Consider the following 17,009-nt stretch of genomic DNA (forward strand, 5'->3'; position numbering starts at 1 on the left):
CCTGGTTTCTCGTTCCAAATACCACAAAAAGGTTTCTGTGCTATTTGGCGTATACCTGGCGTAAAGAAAAAGAAGCGGCTTGTCCTCCAGGCGAAAGGGTAGAAGTGAAAATACAGGCTTCCCAGACTTTTGAAAAGCGGTGTTAAATTCCCTCGTGCTCTGCCGAGAGGCGGACTTCAGGCTTAGGTTATAGAGATGGGACTAGGTACCTAAACCACTTGCAGTAGCCGCGCTGTTGGGTGGTTGTGATGGTGAGGAGCTGTGGGGACCTTCAGCTTTCCCGGGTAAGATCAGTCCGTTATGGTCCTGAACGCCCTGACTTTGAGGCAAGGACTTGGTAGTATCCTTGTGCTTGTCTTACTCCGGGTAAGAAAGCTTGCGTGCCACAGGTATGGGATTTTATTTTTAAAAATTCGTCTATTAGCGTTACCCTCCATCAGACTAGGTAGTTTTATTAGAATGTTAGTTGATTAAAACCTTGTAATTTGGTTGTTGCTACTTAAAAACATTGTGTAGCGTGTTGTTTTCTGGGTTTTGTGGTTTTTTTTAAACTTGTTCTTTTTCCATACTGGGAAGTAGTGTCATAGATAGTCGGTTGCTTGTTTGCCCTGTAAAGAGCAAGAGCTGTCTCTGGGAGTTCGGCCTCTGAATTAAATGGTTATTTGCAAGATGGGAGTTAAATACTGTTTTATTGCAGTATATTTTTATTTTATTTCTAAATGTTGGTGTTTTTTAGGCCATCTTCTATGAAGAAGAAAATTATATTGTTGATATAAGGGAAAATTCTAGGGTTTTTCTAGTATCTTATTTAGCTTAGAACTGGAAAAACTTAATTCATTAAAATGTTAATAACCGACCATATGCTTTTTCAGCATATAACCTCTAAATGTTAACAGTATTCGTCTCCTACGGCCTTCCCACTAACACGGTTCATGGCAGAGTAATATAAAGGTTATGAAAAGTTTGCTCTCAACTGGCTACAGAATGTCTGTTGCACTTGGAGGTGTTTATGCCTTGATTTCCTGAGCATGCTCAATATACTCAATATATCACTTGTCTTTCTGTGTACAGCTGTCATAGTGGAAATTTGAAGCAGTTTAGGTGAAAGAAGGGAATAACATTTAGAAGAAATGAAGCTATCTACGAGAAAGCATTATGAGCAAAACTAGTTGAAACTCAACATGCAATGCATGATGAAATTAGAATAAAGAAGAGATTTTGCGTTTTCTAAGGATGGACACTTTAAGAAGTAATTTACAAATATAATCCATTTTCAGCTTGATTTCTTTCGAGCATTGAACCTGACTCCTAAGAGCTCTCTGTTCTGTTACAAATTCCAGCACTAGCCAAACTACTCCCAGGTAGCGGGAGGCAGCCCAGGGGATCCCCTGAGATAGGGCATCACAAACAGTCAAGACTGTGTGTCCTTCTTAATCGGGAGACAGTGGAAGTGCTTGTCCTAGGGTATTTGATAGAAGGTGGGCCACCCTGAGCACCAGTTCTTCTGGATCCAGACTTCCTGGTACCTTGCTTAGCAAATATGCCAGAACAAAAGAACCTGCTGTGTTTGGCGAAGTCTGCAAAGAGCGTTTCATTTTCCAAATGGTATCTTCCAGAAATCTGGGTTTTTTCTTAAATGCTGGATGTAGAAGCTGATAATGTCCTTGATGCACAAATTCTCCCTTTCTCTGTCATTGTTAAAGTCAAATAATTATTCTCCTGTGTCATTCCAGTTAAATGCCAACTTTAAGGAGTCTGGTGTCCTTGCCAAACATACCTTGTATTGTCATCCTAAGCAACCACCCAGAATGTCTTTATAAAAGATCAGGGCTTCGCTGTTCATAATCATCACAAGGAAGCAAATCCCGTGCTTATCTATGTGTGTTAGCCTCAGAGTGGGTTACACGTTTGTGCCACATGATGGTATAGTGCTGTTTCCTATTTTTGTAACTGTTTGATTTATTCGGATGTGGTACCCTAATTGCCTTTGTAAATCTTGTGTTCTGTTCTCCGAAAGCTCTTGAATGCTTCCTATTCTGTGAATTAGCAGACAAGTCAAATGACAAGATTCAAATGACTTGTCTGCATGACTTGTATCTAAACTGTGTTTTAAATTTTAAATTCCTTGACCTTTTGTCATACCACTTCCTAATCTTAAACAAATTTTTCTAGAATACTTTTTTCCCAGAACTGGCTTCAAAGACAAATTAGATTAGTCTCTACAACTCTTCTAAGATGTTTGCTTGTGCTATTTGCAGTGATTCGAAGACCATGTGTTTGCAACCATTTCTGTCTCCTGTTACATGCATACTAATACTTGTTGATCATCACAGTTCTTGTGAATTGCACATACAACTGACACATCAAAGCACAGTATAAGTGCTGCAAGCTGTTGAAACAGAGTGCAAAAATAAAGCAACAGGTGACTTTTAGGGCTTACAGAGTAAATCAGAAGGAAGAAATGTACGAGCAGTTTAGATGTAAAATACATTTAAAAAAATCACTAGTTTCTCCCAGTTTGAAGTGTATTGTGCTGTCATTAACCAGACAGTATGCGTGGGCTTAAACTTTAATTTGAGGATTAAATGGGATGGTAGTACCCAGCCTAATACTTAACACGAAAGCTGTTTGAAGTGTAGTTTTGCCTGTGTTCACATAAATGGGTTTTTTGCATTTTGATCATGCAAGTTCAGTTCATGTTTCAGACGTTTTCTAAAACTTCATGACCTTCACTGCATCCACTAAGTTTCACCATATATTACATTACAATTATGCTAGCTATGTATTCATTTAGTAATAAGTAAGCTAAAACCCCACCACTGGGTAAGTGTACTCTAATCATAACACTTTCCTGAATTTTAAGAGTTTGGCCTGTTTCTAGCTTCAGTGAAAAAGCTTGTTCAACCTCAAAGGCGAGCAAATTTTACATGGTTTAAGGTTTTGTAGTGTGTGTTTTGCACCTCTCTCTTAATGGGAAAGAATCTGTAACGTTAAAAGGTGAATCACTGTTTACTATGACAAATGCCCTTTCGGAAGTGTGTAGTACTCTGACCTTTCAGTTTGTCTTTGGCTAATACTTGACATTCGGAAGCAACTGTGATCGTGTTGACAAGGCTCAAGGAGATGCCACGCAGAAGTCCCTCAGCTAGAAGTATGCAAGTTGGCTGAAGCGTTAGAAGCAGTATACCTGCATTAACCTTCTGAGAGGAAGGGTATGTTAGCTTGACAGGAAGGGTTGCTGACACAATTGCACAGCTTCACTGCCAGCTCAGTCAGCTCCATCAGTACACAACACTGCATTGTAAAATACGGTCATATCTTGTGGGATTTTGGTGTTTAGGTGGGTTTTTTTAATACAAAACTTCATTTAAACTTATTTGACTGAGCCAACTGTCAGCTGTGTGGTTAACAGCCTGTGCTTCCATGGGTAATAGGTTCCAGATCCACGCTGTCAGTCTTCATGCAAACAAGTGCTGGAGGAACTGGGAGAGGAATTGCTGAATTTCAGGGAGGAGGGAGCTTCCTGCCTCCTTTTGGTGCTGTGTGTGAGGGTTTTCAAAAGGGATTTTCATTCACTGTCTTGGCCCTCGGGATGTTGCTGACTCTTCTAGAGGAGAGAATCCTCTAACAACGTAGCAGACATTTTAAATGTGGACAAAAAAATGCAGGGGCGGGGTGGGGGGAGATAGAAATGGTGGAGAAATCAGCAACACCTCCTGGTGTTATAAAGACTTGCTTTTAGTCATATTTGTAATAATAAATGGTTATGGTCTAACCAGTCGTGGTTAGATTTTCTGTGTGTCACTGGGGAAGGACAAATGCAAGCCACATATGTCAGTATTATCACAGCTGTGAATAATGACAGCCATTTGTGTGATTCCACAACTAATTAATTATGGCTTTTCTATATTATTTTTCATGTAGGGGAATTTAATAAAGACCTCCTGATCATTTTTTGTTCCTATCGCAATTCTTCTGTATCTTTTCTACCTCTGGCTGAGAAGAAATCAAACAATTAGGAAGGGACCATTCTTGGTACGCCTTTTGAAAAGCATCTGTTGGTTTATGGAGCCAGTTGGCTGAGACAGGTTTTGTCCGCTCTTTTTCAATGGGGAAGTTAGTATTGTCACAACCATGACTGGTGGAATATGTGAACAAGTGAGGTAAGCCAACACGTGAATTTATAGTTCATTAACTGTTGAGTACCAGTGTGCGTGCTCAAGGAAAAGGATATACCAATTTCACGCACTGTGGGCAGATCAGCCCTTATTCAGTGTGTGACATTGTAACTACACTGCTTTGGGACCCGTGTTGGCTTTATTTAACCTGTTTTCAGTTTCTCTACACTATAGTGTCGTCTTCGGAAGTTTGCGTTTTTAAGTCTAGCTCTCCAAATGTTCTAACGGCCATATGCTTGTGTCTTCTTCTAACGGGTAACTTTGGAGATCCTGCAAGCCACGATGCGTTACTTCACCTTTCTAAGTTGTTCTACTAGGAAGGCTGTGGAATTGCTCACAAGAGTAAACATAAACATCTGTAAATGTTTTCTTTGTTAGCACCTAAGGTAGATGTCTGAACTTTGAAACTTAACAACAGAAATGCAACATTTGTCTGTTTATCTATATACTGTTCATGGTAAATTGTAGCAATTTGGACTTAAAATATTGCTCTCAAATTTGCAGATTATCATGGATATACTAAGAAATATTTTTTTAAGGGTGATCAGTGCCCTTTATGGAAAGAGTAGCTAAGAATGCTCCAAGGCAAGTTTTCATATTCACCTAAATCTTTTATTCCTGGCACCTAATGATAGACATTTCAGTTGAGATTAAAGCCAAATTTCAAAGGAAATGTAGCTTTCGTTTTATAAAATAAATAACAGCTGTCTGACTTGTCCATTTAAACTACAAAATAACGGTTGTAGACTGAATACAGAAATCACCAAAAGATGCAAAAGTGCTCGAGATTTTTAGCTAAACGTTCTACTAATTCACTCCTACTTTGGTAATAATTACATAAATTCAGATAGGAGTTTGAGTCATTAGATTGCAAAATATTTTTCTTTGTTTACGTGCTGCTTATGCAGAATATACCTTGCCACAAAGTTCTGTTTCATTCAGTTACACTATTACATAAACTTCCTCTTTTGTCATTATTAGTACCTTACTGTTAAATACAGAGAAGTAGAAGGAGCAGAGGAAGGGAAGTTTATCTTCCAGAGATCTCCTATGTCTGAGCTTCTTCTCAGATTGTTGATATCCTTTGTTCTGTAAGATCAGTCGTCTTCAGTAAAGCATCTGAGTTAAATCTTTTTATTAAGATTATATTTTCCAGAGTTCTTTTTCTATTTTATCCTGGTATTGGTAACCAAGTAGAGAAATAAAGTAAAATGCTAACTTTGGTTATAACAGTAATGAAGAATACATTGGCAGTGCACTTCTGGAACACACACACAAAAAAAGAAAAATCAGATAGTTCTTATAACGTAAGCTGTAAAGTAATTGCTCACTTTCTGAAGTATTTCATGTTTAAAACAAATTGCAAAATACAGTAAATAAAACTATATGCATTTGCTTGGAACAGTTATTTAGCAAGTTAGAAACCACCAATCATGTAAACAGTTTTGATGTCTGTTTCATCCTTTTGAAATTTGTATTACCTCATGCAGAACTCAGAGTTTTCTCCTTAGTATGGCTGCTGTCCTCTTCCTCCTCCTCCTCCTGATATCTTCAAGGCAGGCTTGAGTTCAATATCTTTCAAATAGCTTTTTATACTTTTTTTTTTTCCTCGGATGTCTACCCATGTGATCACATAGTGTTGCTGGTGAAAGTGTGTTTGGTAATATACTTTTAAATACTAGTGGTTACTGAGAAACCTCAAAAGATAAAGCCAGCACTTCAAGAGTTAATATGTTATTAGGAGGACAGGAAATCTGGCAACTATTGCAGAAACTAGACCTAATGGTGCACACAAACAATTTGTCAGTCTTGGTAAATGTGAATAGCTTTCCGCAAAGTGGCTGCTTTTGCTTTGTTTGAACAGCCTAAACTTTTCCTTTTTGGACTTTAAATCTTAGAAGTGAAATGTGATCCACATATTGAATCAAAATAATTTAATTCAAAACATATTTTGATTGGAACAAGGTTGACATGGAAAGAAACTCTAGAATAAAAAAAAAAAGTTGAAAGGACTTTCTATCATATATTTAGCAGGAAAATTTGAAACAGTTCTAATTAGGCTGAAAAAACCAGCCTTCTTCATTGTAACTTACAAAGGTCATATATCAATGTTAAGGCAGCATTACCAACTTGTGTCTGAAAGCCTGCACATGCAAACATAATTCCAGTTGTTTGGTTTTGTTGGTCTTGGGTTTTTTTTTAAATGTACGTGCACGCACATACTTCCAAGCCAGAATATGCACTTAGTTTAAAGGAGTTACCTGGTACTGCAGTTGTGAGGGTGCTTTGCCGTGTTCAAGAAGAGTATTTTTTACATCAAAATTGTGTTTGTGCTAAAAATGTGTGAAATCCTAATCCATGCTTTTCTGTTCATACATAAATATTTTTCAAATGGAACGTAAAAAACCAGACTCAATTATTTTAAGTGTTTCAAAGGAATTCCTTACTTCAAAGAGGAATTAAAATATTTAGCCCATTAAAGGTAACAGGCAATTATGTGTACTTGAGATTTGTAATTTCTTACTTGCTGATGTAGTATATTCCTGGGGTTTTTGTTTTTTGTTTGTTTTTTTTTTTTTTTAATTGAGTGAATAGGAAAGATTATTCATGTATGAGTAGCAGTTTTGGTTTCTCATCAAAGTTTCTACTTTCATTTTGACTATATAAAACACATTTTGTATAGGTTGGACTTCTTTTCTGTCTTTCAAATAAGAGTTACATGCATGGTTTATGCTGTGCTTCAAGATTACTTTGCTTTAATCAGCATAGGAATAAGGCAAGCAAGTCTGTGGTCTGTTTTTGAATAGCTTGATTATGAATAAATATCTATGCTGGTGAAAAGAAATACAGTTAATCTTTTCATCTGATTTCAGCATTGGAACATCCCAATCTCAAGCACAAGTATATATTCATTTTTAATAGACATCATTTCGTATGCTATATGTCATTACATAATCTAAACCAGAAATAAAAGTAGAGGGCAAAAGCCAATAGTAGTCCCTTTAAAGATACAACTCTTGATTCCAAGGGTATAATATTGTTTGGGAAAATATATCATAATAAATGGTTAGAGTATTTATACTGGAAAAAGGAAAAATCTTTCTTAACGTGCTAGTTTTATGGTTTTGTTGTTCCGACCATGTTTTACCAAGTCATTTGTATCAGTATTAGACTGATCTTAATCTTCGGCTGCTAGCAGGAAATTATTCTCCATTCATTCCTTTCAGAAAACAGGGCAGGAAAAGATGCACATAAAATAATGCATTTCAGAGTCACTCATGAAGAAGTAGTTTTGATTGCATATACTTAGTGACATCAGATCATGCATTTGAAAAATATTTATGAATAAACTAAAATTTCCTTGTAAGATCAAAGCTTCAATTTGTTGATGTGTCTGAAGTGTTTCTACCTTGGGAACGGAGAAATGGAAGTTACTAATAGGTGTTTGTGTTTGACATCTGTATACTGTACTTCTTAGCATATCTCAAGTGTTTTAGTCTCTGCCTAATAGATCTCATTAAAGAAACAGATATCAGCCCCAAGACAGTTTGTCAAAGTTAATATGAGTCCCTGTGGACAGAATTGACAATTTGTGTGTGGCTTCACGTGACGGTCTTTTCATGGTCTTGTTTGATCCTTTAACAATTGGGCATTAGTCACTGATTTATTTTACAATAACTCAGTAGGATTGAATATTACTGTATTATGCTGGACATTTTAGAGGATTTTCTTGTTTTGCACATTTTCCTCAGAGCACGCAGTAAATGATGTACTTGGTCTGCTGTGGGAGCACTAACAATTGATTGGTTTGCTTTAAGAGCAGCATGGGAAGGATGTTAGTATCCCATCGCTGCATGCCGTATTTAACTTGAGCCTTAATGAGCACTGGCTGTCCTAGATGCTTAAGTAATCCTAAATGCTTAGCCATCTATACCCTTCGTTTAGTTTTGCAAGAGGTAAATGCTAACAGTAACATTTTTTTTTAAAAAAAGCCTTTTAAAAACTGAATAGTTATGCAAATTGGAACTTCTTCACTTCTCAGATTTTTTTTTTTAAGGAGTACCCATACTTAAATAATACGTAACTGTGTGGCTATAAAGTGCATCACACATACTGGTAGATTGTGTTGTTTTCCTTTAAAGTCTACTTTATTTTTTAATCATTTTACAGACTGTTAACTATTGTTCCTCCATTGATTGTGTCATAGCATAAGCACTTCCCTCCAACCAAGAGCTTAACTGTGAACCTGAAATGACAGGCAAGCTTATTTAGCCTTTGAATTTGTGTGCTATGTTTGGTCTGTCCTTCAGGGTCCTGGGTATTGATGCGGACTGTAGTCATTTTTCATTTAGCCCTTTTATTTCTGATTTGGCAAATAAGAAAGAAGATTTAAAATGGCCTAATGTGGAAAAAATTAAAAGAAAATTATCTACTTTTGAATCTGTATACAAGTGTAAAATAATTTTAAACTTGAAAGAGAGAAGTAAATTCAGCATGGCTCCCAACCGTTCCATGAAAAGGCAAAGACTGTGTTTTAGTTTTGCTTTTTTAAGAAAAAGTCAGATTTATATATCTGTTAATCTGAGGAGATTGCAGAGTGATATTCCTTTAGTTATTCATGTCCAAATGCTTTGTGAGGGTAATATGACCCATTAAAAATCTAGCTTTTGAAGAAAAGGAAAATATGAACAACCTCTGCACATACGAAATATATATATATAAAAAAAAAAAATCACAAGTTCTTAATGCTATTTTTCCTGACATAGTTATTTTGATAACAGTAAGTATATTCTAGGGTTAATTTTTTTTTAGCAGGATAGCAAGAAAATTAATTCCTATCATTGTCATTTGCTGAGCCCTGTAGAATTTTATGGCTGCACATTGTAGTATTATGGACACTCATGAGACTCCTGACTGGTTTTATCTTATTAAACAATTTTGAAATCATTAATTTTTAATTGGCCCGCTTGTGTTTTTTTATAGTTTTAATTGCGTGTCTGTGTCTAAATGTTGGGGTATTTTTAATTTAAAAAAAAAAAGAAAAAAGTAAGAAAGAAAAAATCCTGTCTAAGCATGTATGTAGTAAGGTATTTCCATATGATCATCCAAAGAGATACTATACTGTGTGGTAATTCATTTTAAAAAATGCTTTCAGCAATTCAGTAGCTGGGAATCCTAATAAAAATAATAATGAAAAAAAGAATGATATGATGTTGAAGATATGTACAGGTCTTTTCTTGATTGAAAGTTCTAATTAAGTGAATCGAGGAAAATTAACTGAAATTAGCTGTCAGAAAGTCACATTTAAATGAGTGATGATCTGGTGTGGCAGTAAACATTTAAATGATATAAATTGCCATTTAAGTGTATGGTTTAATGTTTGTCATGCATTAATATGACATGAGACTGCAGTGACAATCAAGCAGCTTGCTCTAATTTGAACATATTTAGGGCTTTTGTGTGGAGTGCACCACACAAATTAAGACAATTGCTGTTTTTATGTGTCAATTTAAATGTTGTTTTCAGGCATCGGTTAATGAAACAAACCCATCATTTTTGTGTGCAAATTGCAGAGTGATTTCCTTGGTTTTCAGATTAATTTTAACTTCCTCTGCTCAAAATTAGGAATTTCCTTTACAAGGAAAATGCCATTTGTTTCATTAGATGAAGAGAATATCGGACTTTTTTACGTTGTTTCATTTGCTCATTCAAATAAGACGTATATTGACTCCTCTGTATGAAATAGAGAAAAATCCTGCTAGTGATTTAATCTAGATGAATTAACTCTTTAGATGACAATGATTTTTAAGTTATCTTTTAATATATTTGTGCTGTATCTAATACCATTGTGGAGAGATTCATTATTGTTTGGATGCTTTTGTCTTGGGGATTGGGTTGTAGCTGGATAACATCTTCAGAAAACTGGCTTATTCATTCAGCATAGTACTGTTTCTGTATAGATTTGTGTAAGAGAGATATACAAGAAATGCATAAAAGTAATAGCAAGTTGATATTCCAGCATGTTAAATAATTTGTATCCCAACATCCCTAGTTAGTTCAGTTTCCCCAAGTCTATCAATCTTCTGTCTGTCAGAATCAGATTATCATGCTGTTATTGTTCACTGTGCAGATCACACAAAAAAGCACAATTTCATCTTGAGAGTTCATAAAAACATAGCCTGGCTGTCCATAAATGCGTAAGTGCTTTCCACTTACTGCTTTTCTTATTCCCACTATTATAGTTTAAAAAGCAAGGTCCTCTGGTCAGCGGCAAGTAGAGTAGGGCATGAGACTCTGGCATCTATCACAGGGCCCACCTTTTTTTTTGGATAGGATGTCTAAAATACTGTTATCAATTCTGTATTTAGACTTGTTAAGATGATTTTGTACGCTATTAAAAAAACGTTTCTGTGTGTCAAACTCAAGTTTATATATTTTGTGTGTGGTTTTTTCACAGGCATTAGAAAGTGAGTTTGTTTCCTGCCAGCTTCACCAGTGGATTGATCTGATTTTTGGCTACAAACAGCAAGGGCCAGAGGCTGTTAGGTCCCTGAATGTATTCTACTATTTGACTTACGAAGGAGCTGTTAATTTAAGTTCAATAACGGATTCCATATTGAGAGAGGTAAGTTTATACTTTAAATATAGGAAAGGAAAATCGTTGTTAACCACTGCAGTGTTGAGAGTGTAAGGACTCCACATTGTTCAAGGCTACCAGCAAATGTTCAAATCTTTGCATTCTCTTGTGGTTTGGCTACAGGCCAGTCAAATGCAAGGTGCCTGAACCAGTCATCACAGCATATGGAATTAAGGGAACAAGCGTGCAAGTTGTTCTTAAACTTTGTGCACCTGGATTCAGCACAAACTGGATGCCAATATAAAAAATGTTCAAGGACTGCTTCAGTTGCTGAGGGCAATCATTTTGTTCACTAATACTGGATCTTAATGGCAGAAGACAGTGAGCAACCTTGATTTGGCTTGCACTTTTGAATTTACTTTTGCAGTTTTAACAGTTCTCTTTTAATGCAATCCTGCATATGTAGTACACATCAAACACCATAGTTTTGTAACTTCCATATTTGTATTTGGCTTGCTAGCAAATTAATAATAACTTGTCCTGTATTTTTCATATGCAAAAGTAAATATTTAAACATTGGAAAGATCAGTAGTCTCACTCGGACTCAGCACCATTCAGAAAAATCTATTTGCTAAAGTATCCCTGAGGATATTGTGGGCTTAAAGACTCCTCCCTACTCCAGCTAAACAGCTGTTGGGGAAAAAAAAAAAAGGGCAGGGTGGGGCGGGTGATTAAAACAAATTTTTGATCGGGTTTACGTCCTCTGTTCAGACAATACATTGGTATCAAATATAGCTGCAAGTATATTAATTATAGAATAAATGTAACTGGTACTTTGCTATAAAATATTCTGAGTCCCTGAGAACAAAGTAATGTGAATGCTATGAACAGTTTTATTTAAAAGGTGGCTACATGTATACCAACAGGGAATATATGTGTGAACTGAATGAAAACAAGAATGAAGACCTTTCTGCTTACAAATATTAACTTTGAAGTTCACTGTAGAATTCTAGGCTAATCCTAATTGAAGTTTTTGTTATTTATTGCTTATTGAAAGAAGGTCTGAGAAATAAACAATTATTATTTTAAAGAATACTGTTTTCTCTGTACGTACTGGCCATCTGACTGTTTGGGGCACCTTGACAGCCTCTGTAGAGAAAGCCACACCATAGCAACACTGTGGGTTGTAGCTGGCTTGTGGTTGCAGTGGAAAGGCTTGGGGGTATGCAGGGCATGTAGGGGCACGCAAGGACTGGCTTAAGTACCAAAAGTGATGGCTGGATGTCATTACGTGGGTTGCCATCAGTCTGCAGACCGCATCTTGGTCCACTTTGAGCTAAAATATAGATGTTGCACATAAATACATTTAATTGAGCTAAGGAAAAAAGATACTGGAACACTTGGCTTTTAAGAAAATATGTCATCACCTGGGTTTGAAACAGTTATTGACCCAAGGGTACTAGATGTTCACCCTGTCATGTTTTCATTTCATTGATAATGTTTATCCACTGTACACTGACAAAGAAATATTCTCACCTTGTAAGAGTATTTATTAGACTCTTGAAGTGCCAGGTTTAAGTGTGAGCTGAAAAATAGACTGGGCGTTGTGTGTAATTTGTTCTTAATTTTGGTATAAAATGAACCGTCATTGAACTATCATTTATGAAACTAATAATTGAAGTAATACTAATCAAAATAGCGGTCTGCCACACACCATTTTAATGTAGTTTTTAATTTTTGTAAAACAGTTCTATTAGTTTAACTGTGATCTGTTCTACTTGTGTAGTAGCCTGAAAAAAAAGTAATTTAAGACCAGGGAAGTTACAAATCTGTCTGGAAGTGTGGATCATCTCAGTTAGAGAGGCATTCACTTTGTACTTCTATAAATATATTAATATAGTTTGTTACCAAATCTTTTGAATTTGTCATGTTTTTATTGTACTTTACTACAATGTTTCTTATTTTGGAGTTGTTCTATGCTGCCTGAACTGAGTGGCGTATAAAAATGAAAACAAGCGAGGGAGAATAGCAGTGTTGTTGAGTTCATAATAATGGAGTAGCTTAGCAGCAGCAGAATTTCGAAACACTACTGGTGGTGTCAAAAGTACATGCTGATGAATGCAGGCAGCAGAATCGATGGTATCTTGTAGCACTTTCATTCTGAGTTACTTGAAGATTGGTCCAATGGAATATTTTTATTTAGTATTTATAAGCAGGTCAGTAAAACAGTAGAAGGATTCCTGTTTAGTTAGGTGTCCCTTGCTTTTTACACATATTTTGTAAAGCATATCTTTTCATTATGTAAATGGGTTTATGTAATTTGAAATGGTACATGTGATCAGCTCTGATATGATATTGACAGTGCAGAGATTTAATGACTCATCACCAATGGTGAGTTATTCCGTTTTTACTTATTAGTAAAGATGAAAGTAATAAAAAATCTGTTTGTGTGTATATCTGTGTGCATAATCATTCTATATCTATGTGCTAAATGAATTTATCATGCACCTTTGACAGCCTCACCTTCTTCCTGCTTACTAATCCATCTCCCTGAGGACCCGTGCTAACGTTCTGTACTGCCGCGCAGCTTCAATCAGCATTTATTTTTCTCCTTCAGTCAGCTTGCCAGAAAATATTTCTTCTTTTCTCCACCAAATTCCTGGTTAGAGGCCAAATGACTTTCTGATCTGGACAATTAACAGCATTTTTAGGCAGGCACGACACCTCAGATTTAGTATCTGTTTATTAGGCAACTGTTAAACCGGAAATTTTGTTCTGGATTTCTTGGTTTCAAGAAGGATGCTTTTGGCTTTCTCCTCTCAATAAAGTTCAGGGTTTGGGTCTTTAAATCTTGACAGTTATAGCAGAAAATATATTTTTATTTGCAAACCTAAAACAAGGAGAAGATTCATTATACTCTGAGAGTTGCAAGTTACTCAGGCTTTTAGGTATCATATGGAAATAATAGCATGTGCTTAAACTATGGCAGTTTCTCCACATAGATAGTCTATGCTAAGCCTGGACCACATCAGTAATGAGAAGCCTATGATGCATGTGTTTCTGAAATATCTTCACAGATAAGTGTATGGATATTGGTGACTTAACTCATCAGGAGAGGCCACACACAGAATAATAGTGGAAGGAACTGAGGAGTGGAGGAGTTTAGGTTAATGCAGAATTTCCTTAGGTCTCCTAAATGGCTCCAACTGGCACCTTTATTTTTATAGGCAGTCAGGTTATATATATTACAAGAAGGAAGCACTCGTCTAGGAAGGAAAACTACTTGATTAAAACCATATTCCACCTTTCTTTTTTTTAAACTGAAAATGTAGAACTTTTACATCCTCTCATACTGCTGTGAACAATTTTTTTCTGCCGTTCTTTCTGCCTATGGGAATAAAGGAAGTAAAGTATTTTGAAAGGATCTGACTGCTATAATAGAAAATTTTAAACTAAAATGCAAACCATGGGCCACATGCTACCTTTTGGCAGATAAACCCTGGGGAGTGCAAAGCTTGCATAATTCAAAGGCGAATCTCAGGGGGAGGGGAGTAGATCAAGAGAGAAGGGTTTGAGTCGCAGCCAGTGGGGGAAGGGAACTGCAACCAGGAGAAGCAAGGCAAGAGCTCCAGTGTATCTGCTGGCATATCTGTGCACTACCCCTCCCTGCAGAGACCATTCCTTCATCCTCTTCTTTTCTCCTCGAGCCATTTTAGCAGCATTGTCATTGACTCTGATCCTTGTGCTTGTGTATCTTGCTGAAGGAGGTTACAACTGCAGAGGCAAGTTGCTGTTCAGTTGACAAGCAGTAAATATCACATCTCTTTCTGGTGGAAAATACGGTATTTGCCAGCAGAGGTATGCTATGTGACTACCTTCTCTTGACTCGTTCTTGAACACCACGTTTTGGTCTGTGGAACTCCCAATCACAAGATCTTCTGTGGAAGGGCTTTTTTGTTGCCTGTATGGAAGAGGCAAGGAGTCACAGTAGCACAGATAAATGTCATCCAAACGTTCTGGAGAGAATTCACAGCACCTTCTTATCACAAATTCTGCTCTCTTTTTGCAATAGCTGTCCAAGAATGGAAAAAAAAAAAGTAGTAGAATTAGATCTAAGCCATTCAGACAAGCAACTGATCAAGAGGTGAAGCACAATCCATACAAATTATTTTCTATCTTGGACTGATTTGTGGGTATTCCATTAGTGTCTTGGTCAGAAGAACAGAAATTCCTCTTGTCTCTGGCATAGTGTAGCAAAGGATGATCGTGAATCTGGGCTGCACTTGGAGTTCCTAACTAAAAGTCCGTTTCTCCACTGATACCCCTATGTAGCTAGCATAAACACTGGATAAGCGTAAAGAAAAGAGATGAAGTTAATAGTGGGAAGGCAAAATACTACTTGGAGAATGTGTCATTGATTTACTACAGGAACCCCTGAACCTCATGAAGCATACTTTTGTACCATGCTTATCAAAAAGCACCTAACCATATTCTTTAAATAATTTTTAAAGTATCATCTGATACGATCTTTGGAGGCAGCAATTAAGGAAGACTGGTGATTTTTAAATTAGCAATGATAGTTCAAAAAAGATGAGAATAAGTCCCATCCAATTAATACCCCACATACTTTCTTTAAGTGATTTGCTTTTAGCCTTCGATGATTCAGTTGTTTCATATTTCTTCCTTTGAAGAGAAGGTGCCTTTTTGTTACATGAAGGTAGTCTGTTTAACATTAGGAAGCACAGCTTTCTCCATTCTATCGGCACCTTTCTTTCTACTGTAGATATTTTATTTCTGTATGAAATGAGGAGTTTCAAAAATTGTGAAGAATCAGCTTGGACATAGCATTTGGTATGTTATTTGAATGCGCCACTTCTGATTATATAAGAAGAGGAAAAAAATTCTTTTATTTTCAGTTTTAAGGCATATGGGATAAATTATTTTATGGATAATAGCTTTTAAATGTTGCCCGAGATTAATATCTTTGGGTAAGTTTTATGCATCTTAGACCTATCTCTTACAAGTCTAATTTTATTTTTAAATATTTACAGTTTGAGAGACTTCTGTGCTTTCCAAAAGAAGTTACAAGGATGTTTAGTTTACATGACCCCAGTTTCATGACAGCAGTAGCAGATCTGATATCTTATCCCAGAGAAAGCATTTTTGGCCTCTCTTTTAGCTGTGTTCGTGGTGGGAGTTAATAGCGTATTTCAGCTCTAACTCAGCTGGAGGACTCTGACAACAGTGAATCTTTCACAAAGTATAAACACAATTTGTATTTATAGCATAGTTAACATTTACTAAATAGTTGGGAAAATGATCACTCTGATTTTAGCAGGTTGGGCAACAGTTTGTTGTGGCTGCGATGAGTTTTAAAAAGTAGGATAAAGTGATTCTAGAATGCTGTCACAGAGCAGTAAATTTAGATGTGCTGAATTCAGTAAGTAACGAATTCATGCAGGCAAAATTCAAAGTACTGTAGAAACAATCTTTGAATCATCTCTGGCCAGAAGTGTGTTGCACAAATGGCATGCTTGACGTACGGCACAGGAACAGTGTGAAAAGCCAAATAAATGTTTAGAATTGGTCTGGTTTTAACTGCAAATCTATATTAAAATACCATTATATGGAACCAGAATTAAGAAGAAGATATTTAAAGGAAGCATACTGATTTCGTGGCTAAGGAGAGGTGGACTTGTCAACTGCAAACAAACCCGCGCCCAGGTCTTGTCCTGTGAAGGTATGCAGAGCAGGATGGCGTAATGAAGACAGGGCCTCCGATGCTGTTGTGGGTGGGCAGGTGCCACTACTGCATGAAATCAGCTTGTCTGGGCAAAGGGACTCTCCCACGAAAAGGTGAAGTATTTTCTTCTGGTAAAAGGAGCATTAAAATAACAGGAGCACCATTCCTGCCACCAGTTTGTATCATTTACCTATTAATTCTCGCATCTCAGCTCACACTGTGACCTATCTGTGGTGTTGGAGTAAACAGGCAAAATGAGCGTAAGCAAGTGTTTACTGTGATATCTGGGAGGTGTGGCACTTCTTTGATTCCATTCAGCCCAGAGTTTGACATGATGAATGGGGGTTTATTGCCCTTTGTCTTAACTTATGTATTTACTACAGCGCTTAGAAACAGACACGAAAGTATTCAGCTAGGTTTCGATCCAGAAAAATATTTGACCTGGATGTTCTCTTTTGTCCTTCATTACAGAATAGATTCTAATTTTGTCTGGTGCTTCTGCTTCTCTATT

General features: G+C 36.6%; 1 protein-coding gene across 1 annotated transcript in view; it reads left to right on the forward strand.

The window, feature by feature from the left end:
• The window catches only part of LRBA (LPS-responsive vesicle trafficking, beach and anchor containing), a 419,049-nt gene that overhangs the window by 350,012 nt on the left and 52,028 nt on the right, over positions 1-17,009 (forward strand). The window contains 1 exon segment of the mRNA XM_009327509.1: positions 10,636-10,803. Coding sequence (XP_009325784.1) covers positions 10,636-10,803 — 168 coding nt within the window.

Source organism: Pygoscelis adeliae, unplaced genomic scaffold (assembly GCF_000699105.1).
Source record: "Pygoscelis adeliae isolate BGI_AS28 unplaced genomic scaffold, ASM69910v1 Scaffold157, whole genome shotgun sequence".
Taxonomy (NCBI): domain Eukaryota; kingdom Metazoa; phylum Chordata; class Aves; order Sphenisciformes; family Spheniscidae; genus Pygoscelis; species Pygoscelis adeliae.